This window comes from Canis aureus, chromosome 5 (genome assembly GCF_053574225.1).
Source record: "Canis aureus isolate CA01 chromosome 5, VMU_Caureus_v.1.0, whole genome shotgun sequence".
Taxonomy (NCBI): domain Eukaryota; kingdom Metazoa; phylum Chordata; class Mammalia; order Carnivora; family Canidae; genus Canis; species Canis aureus.
Window position 1 is genome coordinate 22,441,855 of NC_135615.1, and position 20,039 is coordinate 22,461,893.

Sequence of the window (20,039 nt, forward strand, 5' to 3'; positions counted from 1 at the left end):
CGCGGCCGCGGCGGCCAGCGCGCAGGCGCCGCACGTCCCATCCCGACGCGCGGGAGGGCGCGGGAGGGCGCGGGAGCCGCGAGGCGTGGAGGCGGGAGGGGCCGCGGCCGGCATCCCTGATTCGCGCGCGCACCAGGCCTTCCCACGCTTTTGCGTTGCTCCACGTCAGCGCTGCTTGTATGTTGTGCAAAATCCACGACGCAGAGCAGAGCCATATGGTGCGGAGTAGTTCTACCTCCCTGTTCCCGGGCCTGGGCCTCAGCTACCTGAGCCCAGCTAACCATGGTTTTCCTTCCACGCTACACCCTTAGATCAAAGGTTCTCAAAATGGGCTGCAAGCTGGGATCACGTGGAAAGCTTTTGCGTTGTGGTCCCGCTCCCTGAGATGCATTTCATTGGTAAGGGGCGTGACCTGAGCCTTGGAATTTTTTAAGAGCTCCCCCAGGTGATTGCAGTGTGCCGCCTGCCGCCGCTTGAAACCACCAGTCTCCATCGGTGCTGCTCGCGCTTGAGTGGCTATGGGAATCATCTGGGGGATCTCGTTACAGTAAATGCAGATTCAAATTAGGTAGGTCTGTGCTGGGACCTGAGGTTCTGCCTGTTTTTTTGTTTAAGATTTATTTATTCATGAGAGAGGGAGAAGCAGGCTCCTTGCGGAGAGACTGACGCGGGACTGGATCACCAGGACCTGGGATGACGGCCCGCCCTGGGCCGGAGGCAGACGCTCAGCCACTGAGCCACCCAGGTGCCCAGGTTCTCCACCTGATGCTTCTGGGCGGCGTCGAGGGGAAGGGTGCGCACAGAACACTAAAGAAATCAGTGTGTTAGGTCTCATTATTAAATACTGTCTAGCCACTTAGGAAGACGTTTATGAGGCCTTTATTATCATGGAGGAAGTGTTTAATAGAAACAAAACAACAAAAAACTAAAAGGTTTCTTTTTTTTTTTTTCGAATTTCTTTTTTTTTTTTTTTTAGGATTTGTTTATTTATTTATTTATTTATTTATTTATTTATTTATTTATTTATTTATTTATTAGAGACACACAGAGAGAGATAGAGAGAGGCAGAGACACAGGCAGAGGGAGAAGCAGGCTCCATGCAGGGAGCCCGACGTGGGACTGGATCAAGGGACTCCAGGATCACACCCCGGACTGCAGGCAGCGCTAAACCGCTGCGCTACCGGGGCTGCCCTAAAAGGTTTCAACTACATAAAAATGTAGAGGAAGATAAATGTAAAATCTCCGGGGAGTGGTTTCCTTTTTGACTTCTCCTTTTTACATATTTAACCATGTTCTATAATGAACATCTTAGTACCTTGATAGTAAGGAATTAAAGGTCCTATCCAACCCTGTCGTATAGAAGCCCCTTTGTAACCTGGTGTTTCCTGTCCACTTGTCAAGCCTTACTGCTCATCCATCACTTTGTTTTTGAAAAATAAAGGATTCATCCATCATTCTCTCCTATTCTAGTTTATGACTTCCTTGAATATTCCTGCTCCCTGTCCCCAGGGACTTCTTCAGTTCTGCCCTTGCTGATAGAAAATGCCTACTTTCCCCCATCTTTGCTAGGATTACTAGAGATCCTTTTTTTTTTTTTTTTTAAGATTTTATATTTATTCGTGAGAGACAGAGACACTGACACAGACAGAAGGAGAAGCAGGCTCCATGCAGGGAGCCTGACCAAGTCTCCAGGATCCTGCCCTGGGCTAAAGGCGGCGCTAAACCGCTGAGCCACCTGGGCTGCCCTAGAGATCCTTTAAGACTTCGATACAGCCTCGCCCGCCTTCCCTCCCCAAGTGTATTTTTTGTCTGTCCTCTATGTTCTTAGAACACCCCAGGAGCATCTGTCTTAATTCAATGTCTTTCTTGGTTTTTCTTCTACCTCACTTACCTCTACCTTACTGACCTCTCTTAACTACCCTTTTGGGCTCCCTTTATCGAGCCTAAATGCTAGGGTTCTTCAGGGCTTGTCTCCAAGACATCTCTCTTAGGCTCCCTCCCTAAGTGACTGCCTCCATTCCCATGGGTTTATAGACTGTCTTTATACTTAAGATTTCCAACTTTTTGTCTCCAGCCTTAATCTTTCCCCTGAATTCCAGATTTGAATATTCATAGCACCTAGCTGACATATCCTCTTAGGTGTGCACAAACATCTCAAATCAAACACACTCCTAAGAGTGCCCTTGATTTTTGCCTCCAAGCCTGGGCCTCTCCACTGCCATACCTCCAGACTTTCTCATCTTAATACACTGGCACTACCATCTATTCAGGGGCCCAAGAAGGAAATCTAGGTGTCATCTTGATTTACTCTCCTCATTCTGTAATTTCGTTAGCAAGTTGTGTCAATGCTATGTCTAAAATACACCTTGATTCTATCTCTTTTCTCCATTGCTGCTGCTATGACCTTAGTACAGGCCATTTCTCACCCTCAGTCCTGTAAAAGCCTACCTGGTTTCACTTCCACTATTGCTTCCCCTCCAATCCCTTTTCCATCCAACTGAAAAAGTGACCTTAAACATAAAGTGGGACATGTCCTTCTGCTTTAAATACTTCCTGGAGTACCTACAATAAAATTCAAATCTTTTTTAAAAGGTATGTGTTTGAGAGAGAGCAAGAGCAATGAGAGGTCACAGAAAGAGAAAGAGAGAAGCAGACTCCCCGCTGATCAGGGAGCCTGATGGGGGCTCCATCCCAGGACCCTGGATCATGACCTGAGCTGGAGGATGCTTAACCGACTCAGCCATGCAGGGGCCCCAAATCTAAACCTTTGGATAGTTGCTAGGCCTTAAGTGATTGGAACCCTGTCACCCTGACCTTACTTTGCCACTCTCCCCTTGTGCTCACTGTTCTCTAGGATGTTTTCCATCCATTCAGAAATCTTTTATGGTACATCTCCTATGTGCCAGGCACTGTATGAGGTGCTAAAACAGGAAAGAAAAAGACTGTTTCTGCCTAGACCTTATATCCTAGTGGGAGGAGCAGATAATAAACAAATAAATACCTTAAGGCAACTCTATAATTACTTCCTAATTGTAGGAAGTAATTGTAGGAAGAATTGTCTTCCTAGAAGACAAGCTCCTCTCCACCCGGCTACCTTCTTATTGTTTGGGTCTCAGCTGCTTCCATTTCCTCAGAGGCGTCTCCTGGTCACTCTAACTAAAAGTAGGTACCTACCCTCTTCCATTCTCTCTTCTTTGCACCAAATGCACTTCCCAACATTTGTAGTCATCTTGTCTGTTTCTTTAGGTCTTGTTCAGTATCAGTAAAAATTTACAGAATGGATTAGACTCTTTTGTAAATTAGTTGTTTTTCATGTCCAACCCCACTAATTCCAGGAGACAGATGAGACCTGGTCTCTTCAACAGGCACCACTGTGTCTACTATCTAAAACTGCAACTCCCAAACTATGGGACAGGGACCATGAAGCCCTTCAGGGGGCTCATAAGTTCAAAACTTTTCATAATAATACCAAGATATTATCTGCCTTTTTTCCTCTCACAAGTATAGAGTGAGGTTTTTCAGAGAAAAACAACTTGGACATTGCAACAGAGTTAATGAAGAAACAGAACAGAGCTATCTTCTCAAGGCAGACATTAAAGAGATTTGAAAAAGCATAAATGATATACTTACCCACTAAATCTTTTTTGAAAAGTTACTTTTCATAAAAATGTTACTTAACATCTAATTTTTAAATTTGAAAGTGAAGGATTAAAAAAAAATCTCTTGGTTTTAACACCTATGGTAAATAACTATTACCATAAAGTCAATATAAATAAAAGCTCTTTAGGTTCTCAATAACTTTTTTTTTTTTTTTTAAAGATTTTATTTACTTGAGAGAACATAAGCAGGGGGAGGCTCAGAGGGAGCAGACTCCCTGCTGAGCAGGGAGCCCAGTGCAGGGCTCAATCCCAGGACCTGGAGACCATGACTTGAGTTGAAGGCAGACGCTTAACCAATGGAGCCACCCAGGCACCCCTGTTCTCGATAATTGTTGAGTGTAAATGAGTCCTAAGACTAAAACTTTTGAGGATCTTGGTAAATCCTGGCTATAAATAGAAAGGGAAATCAAACTTGAGAGGAATATATCAATGTCCTCAAGGGAAACAAAGAATTATGCCTCTACTCCCCAGTTTTTTTCATAAAAACCATTGCAAACATGATTTCTGGAGACCCATGGAATGTCTCCTCTTTCATGTGAATGTTCTTGAAAGGCAGGGAACAGTAGAATGGACAGTGTAAATTTAAATGAAATGCACATAAAGTGCTTATAATAGTAAGCAAGAAAAACTTCACAAAAAAAGCATGAGTATTAGTTCAAATTTTCACATTTACTGTCAGTTCTTGAATAAATTAATTCCTCTGAATCTATTTCTACATGTAGAACACAAAAGAGGCTAGATTACACTCTATTGCAACTACTCAGGCAGTTAGAGTGAGGTCATAATTAAAAAATGAGATAAAGAATTAAAGCAAACAAACTGGTATTGTTATAAATGTTACATGGTCACTCAGTTATTTTAGAAATCTCAACATTTTCCCACAGAATTTGTTTTGTGCTGATACATTTCTTTTAATCTTTAAAAGTTCTTATACATATAAAAAGCTTTGTTTGTGATGCCAGATATGTTGTCCTCCCAGGATTTTCACACTATTATATGTAGGCATTTATTTCTAGCTGCATATTTGGCTCTGTCCTTTAGACAGTATCAGATATGTAGATAGGCAAAATTATAGTTTGACGTAACCTCTTGCTTTACTAGCAAAAGTGCTCATGTTTTTAAATGTATGTGATGCTGCAAAGACAATTGGTAAGTGCATGAAAAGATTATCAAGATGTTCATCAAAAACGTCTTAACAGTTGTTACTCAACACGGTAGGAATACGTTTTAGATTTTCTTCCTTTGCAATTTTACTTCTTTTAACATTTAAAAAAAGATTTATTTACTACAGAGAGAATTTGCATGTGCATGTGTGAACAGAAGAGGAGCAGAGGAAGAGGAAGAAAGAGAATCTCAAGCTGACTCCTGCTGAGCTTGGAGCCTGACACTGGACCTCACAACTCTTTTGAGATTATGACCTGCGCTGAAATCAAGAGTCAAGAGCTTAACCTACTGAGCCACCCAGGTGCCCCTTTCTTGTGAAATTTTAATTTTAATGAACATGTATCATTTTATAATTAGAAGAATGTTAAAGCTATTTTTATCTTGAAAAAGTAAAACACAAGAAAGAAAAGTTAGTTTAAGGCAAAACTTCCCCAAGAAAAATAACTTGTCATATGAGGATGCAAAAAAAATTGGATTACATTTTACTAGGCAATAGAGCACCTTCGGTGACAATTTCAAATTTGGTATGTCTGAGGAAAAAATCATGCAAAGCTGACTAATGAAGCCAGAAGTAGTGGTATTCCTTTCCTTCTTTATTGTTTCTAAAGAAATCATAAGATATGCAAAAGATGTACTTACTGGTGACCATTGTCCTGTAGAATAAAAAGAGGACTTATTTTTTTCTTCCATGTAATGCACTTACTTGATAGACACTGACTGAACACCTATGTTCAGGTATTATTCTAGGGCCTGGGACATAATGGTGACTAAGAGTGTCTCTGTTCTCACAATACTTACTGCTCTAGTGGAGAAAGCAGTCAAATAAATAAATAATTAATGGACATGGAAGGAAAGAAAACTTTTGGATAAATCCTTATGATATTTTATTCTATAAATTTCATTAATCTACTTTAGGGGTTGACAAACATTTTCTATAAAGAGCCAGACAGTAAGTATTTTAAAGTTTGTGGGCCACAGTCTCTGTTGCAACTACTCACTGCCATTACAGTGTGAGAACAGCCACAAACAATACATATACCATTGAGCCTGGCTATGTTCTAGTAAGATTTTATTTACAAAAATAGGAATGGTGAAGAACTGACACACTGGCTATAGTTGGCCAGGGCCTGAAATGTTTAAAGAGCTATCAATAACTACAAAATAAAATCCTAAAGCACTTTCCAAAGCATAACGGAAAGGAGTTCAACTAGTTTGGATGCTATTTTCCTATTTTTTGAAAACATTTAATTTACATTTATTTACTTGATTCCAAAGTTTTTATAACTTTGGAAAAGATCCTAAAAAATAGCTAAGTATTTAGCCTTAATCCAAAAGATATATCTTTGAGTCTGCTTCTTTGTGGAGTCAAAATCTTATCTGAATTCTTCTTGATTCTGTCAATAATTTGACACAGAATAATCAGGAAAAAATGTTTGGTTTCTGTATCTTTAGAAACAGAATATTACTGCAACCTAGCTCCAAAAAAATAAACTATAATGAATAAAGCACATCCACAAGGCCTGAACAAGATAAAAACAGCACTGTTTTTTAATTTTACCACTGGGTAAAGGTATTTCCTCTTCTCAAGTCTTCTGGGAACCAAGGAGAGAAATGAATGGAAAATCCTCTCTTGATAATAGAGTCTGATGTACACTGCTTACCTTCCAGCTCTTTTTTCAATATACACAGATTAGTTGTCTTGTTTTAGTTAGTGAATAAGCTTTTCATTAGTAATCCACTGAGTATCTCAGTGTACTAGTTACTGTTCTCTGATAAATGGAATGTGGCTAGCCCTCTCTTCAAAATAGAAAAATCTTTTAATTTCAAGAGATAAATATGTTAGAAAAATCACACTAAATAAAACTGTAAAAAGGAAAGGTGAAAGTGGCACCCTATAATATTTCTGTCCACAAAAAGGCCACTGTTATGAGTTTGGTGGGCAGCCTTCTAGATTTTTGTTTCCTATGCTTGTTGCATACATATGTGTATACAACAGTTGGGTTATGAATTTACTTTTTTCTTTTAAGCAAAAATGGTATTTTACTTTGCACATGGCTCTCCAATTTCTTCATTTAATATCAAAGATATTCAAATTGTTTTTAGTTTATTGTCTAATAAGAATTAGTAAGACTTCTTCAAATTTGAAGTTATAGAAACAAAAATTTTTTAAAAAGACACTGTTAAATTTCTTGTAAAATTTCCTTCCATCCAATTAAATAATTCTAAATAGCTTCATGATAGAAAAAGCTCCTTATGTCTCCCACTACTAAAGGACTTTATATTTCCCATCATGGAAAACAAAAAAAGGTTGCAACACTTACCAATATATTGTATTTTAATAGAAACATATACAATTCATTCAAAAAGTATTTTAATATAAACATCACTTGTAAACAAAACCAAATAATATTCTAGTTCTAAAAAATTTCTGGTTTCTTTAGAACATTAGGATGCCACTTCAATAGTGATGGCTTCACATTTTCCAGTCTCTTGATCTGTGCACGTCACATGTAAAGATCCATCCCTAAACAAACAAAAAATAACATTTTATAAGCTCATGTCATAAGAGCAGAAAGTTCTAAAGAAATTATTTGAGGACTTTGAGTAAACAGATAATTTTAATTTCTGAAAGAAGAGTATTAAGATTAAGAAGAAACACAATATCAGTGTCTAAATGTCTAAAATTAATGTCATATGCTATAATTAGGTAGCTGTTCTTAAAAATCTCTTCCTAGACCCGTGATACAGAAGTTGGTATTCCTTGAAAACCATGATACAATGATAAAAATCTCAACTTTAAGACTTCATACACATTGAAGATGCACCCTGCCATTTTTATTATTATTACTATTGTTGTTATTATTCGTGAGAGACACAGAGAAAGAGAGGCAGAGACACAGGCAGAGGAAGAAGCAGGCTCCATGCAGGGAGCCCGACATGGGACTGATCCCAGGTCTCTAGGATCATGCCCTGGGCTGAAGGCGGTGCTAAACCGCTAAGCCACCGGGGTTGCCCCAACCTGCCATTTTTAAGCCCAGGCAGGCCAAGGTAAACCTACTCTAATGAATTTGACATTCTTGCTAAGTATGGTTATGGGATGAATTGTCCTCAGGGTTAATTTGGAAATGATTTACTTGCCAGACATAGTCTTATGCATGGCTGGTTGTTAGTGAGTGGTTAATATCTGGATTTATCTAAGAATTTACTTCCTAGAGATCTTCTGTAGCAATATTGAAATAAACTTATCCTTTCATAGGACAAATAATATTAATTATGTAAACCTTAGAGAACTATATTTAAAATTGATAAAAATTATACTTCAAACTTCATGGACCAGTTTTTTAGGCTGACCACACCAAAATAAGAGTTCATAAAAAAATTCAGAATGCAAATGATTTGAGATACAGTTTTCTTTGTAAGAGACAGCAATTTTGCACGGCAGAAAATATAATTTGTTGGTAAAATCTTTGTCAGCTTTAAAATATGATTTTCCTAGAATGGCAATGTGTGAAGAACCAACAAACTAAGAAAAAAAGGTCAAGCCTCACAGTGAATTTTCTCAACATCAGAGTAGTTTAATTTTGTACCTTTTCATAGTAAGAACGGCTAATATATCGCGTAATCCATTTTCTTTTTTATCTAGATCCTGGAGTACAACCTGTTTGTGCAAAAATAATACAAAGATCATTTAGTACACCGAAGTATTATTATATCAAGTCAAAATATTAATGCATCAGTTATTCCAATGGATCAAATCTTACTTATTACTGAAACAAACGTTTTAAAATAGGGCAGTTTTCGGTTTTCCTACCATTTACCAAAATCAGAATAGGACTAAGCTTTCTTAAGTGGAAATGTCTCCTCTGTAAGGAGAGCATATAACTAATAGATTTGTTCCTCTTAAATGTGATGTCCTAGATTAAAATGATTGCTTCTGTATGAAGTATTCTGTGTCTCAGAAAATAAAGACTTCTTTGCTTTTTGGTTATTAAGTCAGTACCAGTAACATGTAAATTATATTTTGACATATACTTCCATATAAACTTTTAAAATTTCCAATATTTTAAATACACTTGGAAAACCAATTTATTCTTTTTTTTTTTTTTTAAGATTTTATTTATTTATTCATGAGAGACACAGGCAGAGGGAGAAGCAGGCTCCCTGCAGGGAGCCCAATGTGGGACTCAATCCCAGGACCCTGGGATCACAACCTGAGCCAAAGGCAGACGCTCAACCACTGAGCCACACAGGTCCCCCTAATAAACCAATTTAAAGAAATACTTGACAAATTCTTTTGTACAACTATGATTGCATTTGTATGTAAGAGATACTAATGAAGTTATCAAAAAATTCTTTAGCTTCCTAACGAAAGGTATACCAATAAACTAAGTTTGGAAGTGACTTTGCCAATAGCAAGTCTTATGACCTTAGGCAAGCACTAAGTACCTTGATTTACTCTTTTGTAAAACACAGAGGCTAGAACTGATGGGATTTTTAAACGAGTATCTTCCAAATTCAGTATTAGGTGACTAACCATTCTCCTGGCATCTGTAAGTTAGGATATGGTGACAGTAGCTGCAGTCTTAGAGTAGTGTGTGAGGAAAAAAGGTAATGTACAATAGAGAGAAGCTAAGGGGTTACTAAGACAGCCAATTGAGTTTAGAAATATAGTACACAGGAAAGGGCTTATATTATAGTAATCTACAACAGAAACATCTGGAGGAGTTTTTGAAGAAGCCCTAGATTTTAAGATGTCTGAGGTGGAGCCCAGATATGTTTTGTATGGGTGTTTTCATTATTCTTTTGTTGAAATTAGAAAATAGATATAAAGCTTAAAGTACTATACATTCTCTTTGGTTACCATATTTGTTTTATTTTCATTATAAAAATATTTCATGCTCATGTCCTGTGCTGTTGATTAAAAATTCAGGACAAAGTGTTAAAAAGTAAAAAAACAAAACAAAACAAAAAACCCCTCTTGATACCTTCAAATCTACCCACTGTTAAGTTTCCTAAATATAGTTCAAATACCTATAGATATTTTCTGTATCTATGCATGGATATTTATATACACACACCTACCCAAACACCATTTCCCTCACCCACACTCATGCTCTCAAACTTTTTATTTAGACACAAATGACATCAGACTATAAATATGGCTCTGCAGTCCTTGTATATGTGTTTTAGTGTAATTATATTTCTTGGCCATGTTTCTAAGCAAATAATGTGGCTCCACTTCATTCCTTTTAAAGGACGCAGAAGACTCGACAGTGTGAAATATGAATGTGGTATTTTGGAAAAGCAAAGGTATCCCATATCAGAGGCAGTACGGTATATTGGCAAGAGGAAGGGGCCAGGAGCCAAACAAACTAAGGATAAATCTTAGCCCAATCAGGAAAATAACAAGGTATTTACTGCCATGAACCTGTTTCTCAATCATCTATGAAATGAACAAAGTTATTATCTCATGGCATTTTGAGATTATATATGTAAGTTGCCTGGTATAGCACCTGGCATATGGCAAACCAAAAAATGTCATTTTCCCCTGCCACTTACATTTTACCAAGGAGGGCTGAGAACACAAAGGCAAACAGAAAAAATACATATTGTATGTTGTTCTTATTTTCCTGTAACTCTTTCAGATTAAAATTGCTTCTTTCTTTTAAAAGAAGTAATCCATTCATAAAAATGTGTTAGATGTCTTATATACATTTTATATTGATATTAAACTGAGTCTAATGAAGAAGGAAAAGCTAAACAGTTTCACATGACTAATTCATTGTTCAAATTTGTCTTCACCTGTGCGAACTTGTCTTCCTCTTTTGCAGAGTTTTTCCCCTCAGACTCATAGAGTTCAAGGCATACTGAAGATATACTTCCTGGGGCTTGTAATGTGTGTTGTCTTCGAGCTGGCAAAGGAGTCCCCGATGGGAAGAGTACTGTGAAGCTATTGGCTCCTGATTCATCGACTCCCTAATAAACAGAAAAATAATATGTATATCCTTTGATATTTATCATTACAATAGTAAAGTCACTCCCATTATAAATATACTACTTATTCCTTGTTGATAATTTGGAAACTACAGATAGGCAAAGAAAAGAAATTAGAAATGATCCTTAATCTCAACCTACTTTATTTAAAAATAAATTGAAACAGGTTCTGGATTTGAAGCTTATGATTAAAAATATAAGAAATTAACATGTTAGGGGCATCTGGATGGCTCAGTCAGTTAAGCATCTATCTGCCTTCAGCTTAGGTCATGATCTTGGGGTCCTTGGATGGAGCCCCACATGGGATTCACTGCTCAGTGGGGAGTCTGTTTCTCTCTCTCCCTCTTCTCCTCCACCTGCTCTTATTTTTTCTCTCTCTCTCAAATAAATAAAATCTTAAAATCTTAAAAAAAAATAATATGTTAAACACCACCTGAAAGAACATGAGAAACTCATTAAATGTAAAATTATAAATCTAAATTTAAACTTTTTAACAATATACAAAGTTCCACTTAAAACCATGATATGTATAAAAACTTATGGCAATAAGTTGATACTACTTTTATGGAAAAGTAAAGAAAAGTTAAACATACCTTAACTAAAATATCTTTTGCTGAACACTCTATCTTAAGGGAGTCTTCCACTAAAAGGTTTTCTTTCCCAATAAGAATCCCTGCTTCTATAGCTGCACCAATAGGGATGACCTCATCAGGAGGGATAGAATTCAGAAGTTCAACAGATGGGAAAAGATCTTTAATCAGTTGCTGTAGCCTTGGAATTCGAGAAGAGCCTCCACAAAGGACAACCTGGAAAATAAAAATAATTTTCAGTTTTTTACTTTTAAACAATAGCTATTTCTCAAAATTAAGCGTTTAAGTTCAGCCATCTTTTTTTTTCTTTTAAAGATTTTATTTATTTATTCATGAGAGACACAGGGAGAGAGGCAGAGACACAGGCTCCATGCAGGGAGCCTGACGCGGAACTCAATCCCGGGTCTCCAGGATCACACCCTGGGCTGAAGGCAGCACTAAACCACTGAGCCACCTGGGCTGCCCAGGTTCAGCCATCTTTACTACATGTAATAATAAAATATAAGAAGCCCTATTTTAACATTATTTTATGTTGTACTTACCATATGTATATAAATATATATCTAACACATTTAAATATTTAATATATTTTTTACTCATAAAAGCAAAATTTAAAATGAGATCTCACAAAGGTTTGAGAAGCAACCAGGAGCCTGGGCTGGGCTGACTGACAAAGTTCATTTGCTATGTGTTAAGACTAGAACGTGGCAGTTACATGTAATGCACAGAAACCAACACGGATAGTCAATACATGTATTCCAAATGAAATAACAAAAAAAATCTTCAAAAAATAATCTTAATGAAACAAAGATAAGAGATTTTCCCAATACAGTTCCAAGTAATAGTAATAAAGCTGCTTGCTGAAGTCAGGAGAGTAATGACACGCAAAGCAAAGGCAACGAAACTAAAAATAAGTAACTTCAAACTAAAAAGCTTCTGAACAACAAAGGAAACCAACAACAAAATGAAAAGACAACCTATAAAAATGGGAAAAATTTTTGCAAACCACATATCTGAAAAGGGGTTAATATGCAAAATATAAAAGAAAGTCATAAACTCAAAAGCAAAAAACCAAACCACCCAATTAAAAAATGGGTAAAGGATTTGAACAGACATTTTTCTGAAGATATACAGGTGGCTAACAGACACATGAAAAGATGGTTAACATCACTAATCATAAGGCAAATACAAATCAAAACCACAATGAGATATCACCTCACAAATGTTAGGGTGGTTCTCATCAAAAACATGAGAGATAACATGTATTGGCAAAAATACAGACAAAAGGGAACCCTTGTACACTGTTGGGAATGTAAAATGATAAAGCCGCTATGGAAAGCAGTATGGAAATTCCTCAAGAAACTAAAAACAGAATTATCGTATGACCCAGCAATCCCACTTCTGAGTATATATTGAAAGGAAATGAAGTCACTATCTCAGAGGTATTTGTACTCTCATGTTCATTATAGCATTATTCACAATTGCTAATATATGGAAGTATCCTAAGCGTCTGTTGATAGGTAAACGGATAAAGATGTGGCATATATACAAACACAGTGAGGTATTCAGTTTTTAAAAAGGAAGAGACTCTGTCATTTGCAACAATATGAATGAATCTGAAGGCATTATGAGAGGTCAAATAAGCTAAACAGAGAAAGACAAATACTGTGTGATGTTGCTTATATGTGGAATCTAAAAAAAGAAAAAAAATGTCAAGCTCATAGAAACAGAAGATGGAAAAGTGGTTGGAGCTAAGTGATGGGGGAAATAGGAAGAGGCTAGTAAAGAGTACAAAATTTCAGTTGTAAGTAAGGTCTGAGAATCTGATGTATAACATGGTGATTATGGTTGATAACACAGTACCGTGTGATTGAGGTTTACTAAGAAAGCAAACTTATGTGTTTTCACCCCTGACCTAAAAAAAGTAAAAATATGAGGTGACTAATGTGCTAATGGACTCTGGTGGGAATCCTATCACAATGTATACATATTATCAAATCTCACCTGTATGCTATAAATAGCTTACAATTATTTGTCAATTACACCTCATTAAAGCTGAATAAAATTGCTCCTTTATAAAGACCTTAATTTCCTCAGTTATTCATACACTTAACACTTACATCTCCATAGGCACACAGGATATTAAATAGCCTAAGAAGGGAAATCATCAATAATTACTTCTTGGGAGGAGGGGCAAGATGGCTGAAGAGTAGGGTCCCCACCAAATTACCTAGATAACCTTCAAATCATCCTGAAAATCTACGAATTCGGCCTGAGATTTAAAGAGCGAACAGCTGGAATGCTACAGTGAGAAGAGTTCGTGCTTCTATCAAGGTAGGACGATGGGGAAAAAGAAATGAAACAAAAGGCATCCAAGGGGGAGGGGGCCCCACGAGGAGCCGGGCTGAGGCCGGGGCGAGTGTCCCCAGGACAGGAGAGCCCCGTCCCGGAGAAGCAGGAACTGCACCGACCTTCTCGGGAGGAAAGGCGCCCGCAGGGAGTTAGAGCAGGACCCCAGGAGGGCGGGGATGGCCTCAGGCTCCCTGGGACACTAACAGACACTAACAGACACCTGCGCGCCCAGGAGAGTGCGCCATACCCCGCAGCCGAGCTCCCTAAGGGCAGCCGAGCTCCCTAAGGGCCGCAGCGCTCACGGCTGGACCCGGAGCAGCTCAGAGGGGCTCAGGCGGCGGCTCTGCGTGGAGGGGGCTGCGCGGCTGGGAGCGCGAATCCAACAGCGCAGGCCCCGGAGCACAGGGCGCTGGGGAGACAGCCCAGGATCCGGCCTCCCCCCGGGAGAGGCAGAGGCCGGGAGGGCCCAGGACAGCGAGGACGCTCCTGCCCCAGCTGAGCAGATCAGCGCCCCGCCCCGGAGCCTCCAGGCCCTGCAGAGAGCTCCGTAGTTCCTGCCGTAGCTGAATCCAGGGCTCGAGAGCTGGCTCCGCCACTGCAGTTGTTCCTCCTGGGGCCTCACGGGGTAAACAACCCCCACTGAGCCCTGCACCAGGCAGGGGGCAGAGCAGCTCCCCCAAGTGCTAACACCTGAAATTCAGCACAACAGGCCCCTCCCCCAGAAGACCAGCTAGACGGACAAGTTCCAGGGGAAGTCAAGGGACTTAAAGTATACAGAATCAGAAGATACTCCCCGTGGTTTCTTTTTTTTTCTTTTTTTTTTTTGCTTTTTGATTTGTTTGCTTCCACCACCCTTTTTTTCCTTTCTTTTTCTTTCTTTCTCTTTTTTTCTTCCTTTTTTCTTTTTCTCTTTTCTTTCCTTCTTCCTCTCCTCTCTTTTTCTCCTTTTCCCAATACAACTTGCTTTTGGCCACTCTGCACTGAGCAAAATGACTAGAAGGAAAACCTCACCTCAAAAGAAAGAATCAGAAACAGTCCTCTCTCCCACAGAGTTACAAAATCTGGATTACAATTCAATGTCAGAAAGCCAATTCAGAAGCACTATTATACAGCAGCTACTGGTGGCTCTAGAAAAAAGCATAAAGGACTCAAGAGACTTCATGACTGCAGAATTTAGATCCAATCAGGCAGAAATCAAAAATCAATTGAATGAGATGCAATCCAAACTAGGAGTCCTAACGACGAGGGTTAACGAGGTGGAAGAACGAGTGAGTGACATAGAAGACAAGTTGATAGCAAAGAGGGAAACTGAGGAAAAAAGAGACAAACAATTAAAAGACCATGAAGATAGATTAAGGGAAATAAACGACAGCCTGAGAAAGAAAAACCTACATTTAATTGGGGTTCCCGAGGGCGCCGAAAGGGACAGAGGGCCAGAATATGTATTTGAACAAATTCTAGCTGAAAACCTTCCTAATCTGGGAAGGGAAACAGGCATTCAGATCCAGGAAATAGAGAGATCCCCCCCTAAAATCAATAAAAACCGTTCAACACCTCGACATTTAATAGTGAAGCTTGCAAATTCCAAAGATAAAGAGAAGATCCTTAAAGCAGCAAGAGACAAGAAATCCCTGACTTTTATGGGGAGGAGACCTGCACCCTGATGTTTATAGCAGCAATGTCCACAATAGCCAAACTGTGGAAGGAGCCTCAGTGTCCATCGAAAGATGAATGGATAAAGAAGATGTGGTTTATGTATACAGTGGAATACTACTCAGCCGTTAGAAACGACAAATACCCACCATTTGCTTCAACGTGGATGGAAGTGGAGGGTATTATGCTGAGTGAAGTAAGTCAATCAGAGAAGGACAAACAGTGTATGTTCTCATTCATTTGGGGAATATAAATAATAGTGAAAGGGAATATAAGGGGAGGGAGAAGAAATGTGTGGGAAATATCAGAAAGGGAGACAGAACATAAAGACTCCTAACTCTGGGAAATGAACTAGGTGTGATGGAAGGGGAGGAAGGCGGGGGGTGGGGGTGAATGGGTGACGGGCACTGAGGGGGGCACTTGACGGGGATGAGCACTGGGTGTTATTCTGTATGTTGGTAAATTGAACACCAATAAAAAATAAATTTATTATTAAAAAATAATAATTACTTATTTTGGAGTCTTTTCATGGATGTTCTCAAAGCTCAATGTGTCAGAGGAAAGGATCAACTGATGAAAACTAGGCCTCTTTAACATTAGGTGTGAAATGAGGAGTAATACCATACTGATCTTCAGGGGAGGGCATGAGGAGTATCAGTTGAGTGAAACAAAGAAAAAAAGAAAAGCCTTGTAGTTGAGCAAAGTTCCCTAAGACTTCCTTAAAAAGTCTGTTTTGGAGGCAAGAAAAATAAGTCTTCTCTAAAATTTTATGATCACAGGCAAATACCATGAGAATAAAAATGTAGAATATGTATGCTCTTTTGAATTTCTCATATTCATCATCAAAAAGCTTTATTAAGAAGCAATTCGGGTGGATCCCTGGGTGGCGCAGCGGTTTAGCGCCTGCCTTTGGCCCAGGGCGTGATCCTGGAGTCCCAGGATCGAATCCCATGTCGGGCTTCCGGTGCATGGAGCCTGCTTCTCCCTCTGCCTGTGTCTCTGCCTCTCTCTCTCTCTCTCTGTGACTATCATAAATAAATAAAAAAATTAAAAAAAAAAAAAAAAAGAAGCAATTCGGGCTCCTGCGTCGGGCTCCCTGCGTGGAGCCTGCTTCTCCCTCTGCCTGTGTCTCTGCCCCGCCCTCTCTGTTTCTCATCAATAAATAAATAAATAAAATCTTGAAGAAAAAAAAAAAAAAGGAATCAATTTGGGGATATTCGGGTGGCTCGGCGGTTTGGTGCCTGCCTTCGGCCCAGGGCGTGATCCTGGAATCCCGGGATCCAGTCCCACGTCCCTGCATGGAGCCTGCTTCTCCCTCTGCCTGTGTCTCTGCCTCTTTCTCTCTCTGTCTCTCATGAATAAGTAAATAAATAATCTTAAAAAAAAAAAAAAAAGAGAAGCAAATAAGTGATGCTATGCAAAAAAAACAAACTAGAAAATCTTAGCTTTTGGAATTTTCATTGAAAAAGTAAAAAATATTAAGAATGTGTTACCATTAATGCTGACAGTAACCAGCAAATTCTAATTTAAATAACTTGTTTAAACATCTAGTTTGTAGCATGAGATTTCTTTTGCGACTTAAATTTTATTTTTTAAAGATTTTACTTATTTATTCATGAGAGACTGAGAAAGGCAGAGACATAGGCAGACGGAGAAGCAGGCTCCCTGTGGAGAGCCCGATGTGGGACCTGATCCCAGGACCCTGGGATCATGACCTGAGCCAAATGCAAACGCTCAACCACTGAGTCACCTTGGTGTTCCTGACACTTAAATTTTAATAGAATATACATATTTTGAACATAAATAACTTCTCTTACTAAAGGCTTTTCAAATATAACTCTCACAGTAATTTCATAAGACTGTTAAAAAATCAAAGCTATTAAAAAAATCAAACCATCTTAATTACTTGGGTATTAAAAACATGAATCTTGGGATGCCTGGGTGGCTCAGCAGTTGAGCGTCTGTTTGCCTTCGGCTCAGGGCGTGATCCCAGAGTCCCAGGATCAAGTCCCACATTAGGCTCCCTGCATGGAGCTTGCTTTTCCCTCTACCTGTGTCTCTGCCTCTCTCTCTCTCTCTGTGTGTCTCTCATGAATAAATAAAATCTTAAAAAAAAAACCAAACATGAATCTAAACAACAAAAATTTTTTAAAAAGTCAGATTATCCTAAAAATAAAGAAAATAAAATCTGTCAAAACTTGTGGAATAAAACCAAAATTATTAAGAAGTGAGATTGTGGGGATCCCTGGGTGGCGCAGCGGTTTGGCGCCTGCCTTTGGCCCAGGGCGCGATCCTGGAGACCCGGGATCGAGTCCCACATCGGGCTCCCGGTGCATGGAGCCTGCTTCTCCCTCTGCCTGTGTCTCTGCCTCTCTCTCTCTGTGACTATCATAAATAAATAAAAATTAAAAAAAATAAAAATAAAAAAAAGAAGTGAGATTGTAGGGCAGCCCCGGTGGCGCAGCGGTTTAGCACCGCCTGCAGCCCAGGGCATGATCCTGGAGTCCCGGGATCGAGTCCCACGTCAGGCTCTCTACATGGAGCCTGCTTCTCCCTCTGCCTGTGTCTCTGCCTCTCTCTCTCTCTCTCTCTGAATAAATAAATAAAATCTTAAAAAATAAAAAAAAAATAATAAAAATGTTCTATTACTTAAAAAAAAAGAAGTGAGATTGTAGTTAAATTTTTTATTAGGGGAAAAAACAACGGAAGGAATAAATTGCAGTGTAAGAATAATGAAAGTGTATGGAAAGACTGAAAGAAATAAAGAGAAAATCAGACATAAACCAACCTAGAAAAGAAAAAAACATGACCTAAAGTTTTTTTTGGTGTAGTAGTGGCAGGAGTTGGAGAAAAAATAAATATGTCAAATCTAGGAAAGCAAAAAACAGAAAAACTCAAGGAAAAAATAGAGAAATTGTCCAGATTTCAAAAATTTCTCTGTACTTTAAAATCTTGGTATCAAAAGATACACAAAAATTAAAAATTATGATTATACAAAGTCAAATGTTAAAAATTTAAGAAATCATCCTGAAATAGGTCTACAAAATTCTTCAATTCAAAATTAAAGAAGTAAAGAGAAATGATGAAAGTTTCTTTGGAATGTGTGAGGAACAGAGAATATCCATGGAATACTTCAGAAGATGAAAAGATATAAAATTCATCTTATGAGCATCTGATAACCCAAGAACAAAACCATAAAAACAAATACCAATAAAAGAAAACTCTCTGAAATGGAGGGTGCAATGTAGCAACTTGCACCTTTTATCATACAAGATGTTTTACCTCTTTACAGAGTATTTTTAAAAGTTCTGAATTAGTTACTAATATTTAAGCAGATTTAAAAAAAAAAAGAAAAAAATCAAAACACTACTTGTAAAAATATCTCCAGAAGGGGTCACAAAAAATCAGTAATATTAGTTACCTCCAGGGAGGGAAAGAGACTGAGTGGTTGGGGAGACGGGGGGAAGCCTCTGCACTTTGAATTGTGCAAATATAAAACCAATTCAAAATAAACAGTAAAATTTATTTAAAATCCCTATTTCAGAGTCTCTCAGAAAGTCAAAGGCTTTAGTAGCACTAGCCTGCATCCCTGAAAGGCAGTAATCAGTAGGTGGCCAGGAACTTTTGGACTAGGACAGCTCTGTCTTATGTAGCAGGCCAACCACTACCTCCTGTGGCCCTCACACCAGCTTAGTGGTCACTTGCCATTTATAATCACATTTTTGCTCTTGTGTCTGTGACAATAAAGAGTTTAGTATATATGTGCTGCCAAAGCGAGCACTATGACAATAAAGAGTTTAATGTGAAACTCCTCAAACTCTTTAAACCCATCTCTTAATCCAGTAGGAAAAGAGAGACCAAGAGGATTGTTGTGTGTTTGAAGAAAAATGGTGGGGAATATATTTCTTTTTTGAAGAATGGTATGGTACATTCAACCCGCTGTCCTACCTGGCTGCTACACAGCTTAACTGTGGTGGAGTACTTAAAGATATTCATATAGTTTATGTGCAGAAAGAAATCGATCTTTTTTTCATATCATCTGTGGGGAAAATCTTAGCCCTGGTGCATCAGGTATGAGGGACCAAACGTTATCTTTCTGACTGACATTACATTCTGCATAAGAACTACCAATACTTCTGTCCCTGTAAAAGATATGATTTCCTCACTCCTAGAGAAATGAAATGAATACTGTGGAAACCTACTTGGCAAGGGATCTGCATACTTTCTTATGTTGAACTTAGCTTACAGATATGAAAGTGACAACCTAAAATCATATTCCCACATTATGTGGTTAAAGATTCATTTTAGAATCCTACATGTATCTTTAGTTATGTTAAATATATATTTTAAAAAACCAGTGTACATTCTGTCCTTGTTTAGAGAAACCTATTATTTTAAGATTTAGAGAGAGAGCGCACGCACAAGTGGGGGGTGGGGCAAAGAGAGATGGACAGAGATAAACAGCCTCCCTGATGAGCATGGAGGCAACGCAGGGCTTACTCCCAGGACCTTGAGGTCATGATCTGAGCCCAAGTCAGACACTTAATGGACTGAGCCACCCAGGTATCCCGAAAGAAATCTATTTTGTGAACAGGTATTTCTTATGATAAAAATGAAAAAAATGAAA

The 20,039-nt window shown here is 38.6% G+C and overlaps 1 protein-coding gene and 1 long non-coding RNA gene across 4 annotated transcripts in view; one reads left to right on the top strand and one right to left on the bottom strand.

The window, feature by feature from the left end:
* The first annotated feature begins 73 nt into the window (after positions 1-73).
* Positions 74-13,490, top strand: LOC144313813 (uncharacterized). 3 transcript variants are annotated; one of them, XR_013379431.1, is made up of 7 exons: positions 74-398; positions 1,039-1,198; positions 4,951-5,124; positions 7,559-7,871; positions 8,934-9,073; positions 10,079-10,233; positions 10,655-13,490. It is a non-coding gene; the product is annotated as an uncharacterized LOC144313813 (long non-coding RNA). The 3 variants fall into 3 exon arrangements; XR_013379430.1 differs by lacking the exon at positions 7,559-7,871; XR_013379432.1 differs by lacking the exons at positions 7,559-7,871; positions 8,934-9,073.
* The window catches only part of HSPA14 (heat shock protein family A (Hsp70) member 14), a 38,635-nt gene continuing 25,736 nt past the window's right edge, over positions 7,141-20,039 (bottom strand). Inside the window, exons 11-14 of the mRNA XM_077897120.1 lie at positions 11,411-11,623; positions 10,626-10,799; positions 8,411-8,481; positions 7,141-7,347 (exon numbers count right to left, since the gene is read on the bottom strand). Of these exons, the coding sequence (XP_077753246.1) occupies positions 7,269-7,347; positions 8,411-8,481; positions 10,626-10,799; positions 11,411-11,623 (537 nt within the window). The 3' untranslated portion in view covers positions 7,141-7,268. The remainder of the gene's footprint in view (positions 7,348-8,410; positions 8,482-10,625; positions 10,800-11,410; positions 11,624-20,039) is intronic.